General features: G+C 40.2%; 1 protein-coding gene across 1 annotated transcript; it reads right to left on the bottom strand.

Moving 5' to 3' along the window:
* Window positions 1-453: 453 nt before the first annotated feature.
* On the bottom strand, window positions 454-1,035 carry LOC129571568 (zinc finger protein 570-like; the record flags this gene model as incomplete). Its single annotated transcript, XM_055451376.1, has 1 exon — window positions 454-1,035. A coding segment is annotated over one exon (582 nt), but the record flags the coding sequence as incomplete, so codon positions are not given.
* Between the last annotated feature and the right edge of the window lie 88 nt (window positions 1,036-1,123).

Raw genomic sequence — 1,123 nt, 5'->3', positions numbered from 1 at the left:
TTTGATCAGATTCAAGAACTGGCTGGCTCTAGAAGAAGTATCAAATGTAAAAAAAGGGTTTGGTTGAAAAAAGAAAGCGTGATTTTATTCGATTCAAAGTTGACATGAGGTGAATTGTGTCCAATGATGATTTTCAATTCAAAGTTTCATTCAATTTGTTTGTTTAACTTAAGCAGTTGAAAATCAAAGCTGAAGATTCGAAAAATGTTCAATAAAATTCGTTGCATTTCTGAATATTTTGGTCAAAGTTGAACTTGATCGCCATATCAGGCCAGTCGATTGGTGTTTGTTGTTTTTCCCATGTTGTTGTTGATTCGTATGATACTTGTCGACCGTAGAAAATAGCCAAATATCATTATGCCGTTGAATGATGGCGCTTCTTCATATGAGAGACCGCATTGCTTTTGTGCGAAAAACGTTTTTTGCACCATTTGCAGCTGAATGGCTTTTCACCTGTATGATGGACTCGCATGTGATTGCGTAAATTGGTATTTTGCAAATTGAAAACTTTGCACACGTAGCATTGATATTGACGATGACCGCAAGCCTTTTCATGCGCTGTTTTATCGGCTGCTGTTGAAAATCCACGACCACACTTGATGCATTCAAATGGAAACTGATCGCGATGCTGTGCCAAATGTCGATTGAGTGTACACTTCTGGGTGAATCGCTTTTTACAGACATCGCATTGAAATCGACGTTCACCGGTGTGTTTTGCTTGCATATGACGTTTGAGATTGCCTTTGACAAAACATTTCAATTCGCAGAGATAGCATTTGTATGGCCTGTCGCCTGTGTGAATACGAATGTGTACATTGAGATGACCTTTATGCGATGTAACATAACCACACACATGACACTTGTGCTCCTTTCGTTTCTTCGCCGCCTTATTCCTCGGAATCTTTCGTCTGTTCTGCTTTCTCGAACCATCGCGCTTCTTTCTTTTGCCCTTCGCATTCAGTTTCTTGCGAATGGCCTTTGACCCATCCCTTTGTTCATTGTCTTGACCGTCATGAGCATTCGGTTCATCTGCATCTGAGCTCGAGTCCGTTGACGAAGCATTTTCTTTTCCTTTTTCTGGCTTCTCTTCTTCACACTTTACTTCCTCTTTCACATCATTCAA

This window comes from Sitodiplosis mosellana, unplaced genomic scaffold, assembly GCF_009176505.1.
Source record: "Sitodiplosis mosellana isolate CC-2019 unplaced genomic scaffold, AAFC_SMos_1.0 Smas_scaffold_2864, whole genome shotgun sequence".
NCBI classification, from domain to species: domain Eukaryota; kingdom Metazoa; phylum Arthropoda; class Insecta; order Diptera; family Cecidomyiidae; genus Sitodiplosis; species Sitodiplosis mosellana.
Note: the sequence above shows the minus strand (reverse complement) of the source record. Positions and strands in the feature narration are given on the sequence as shown.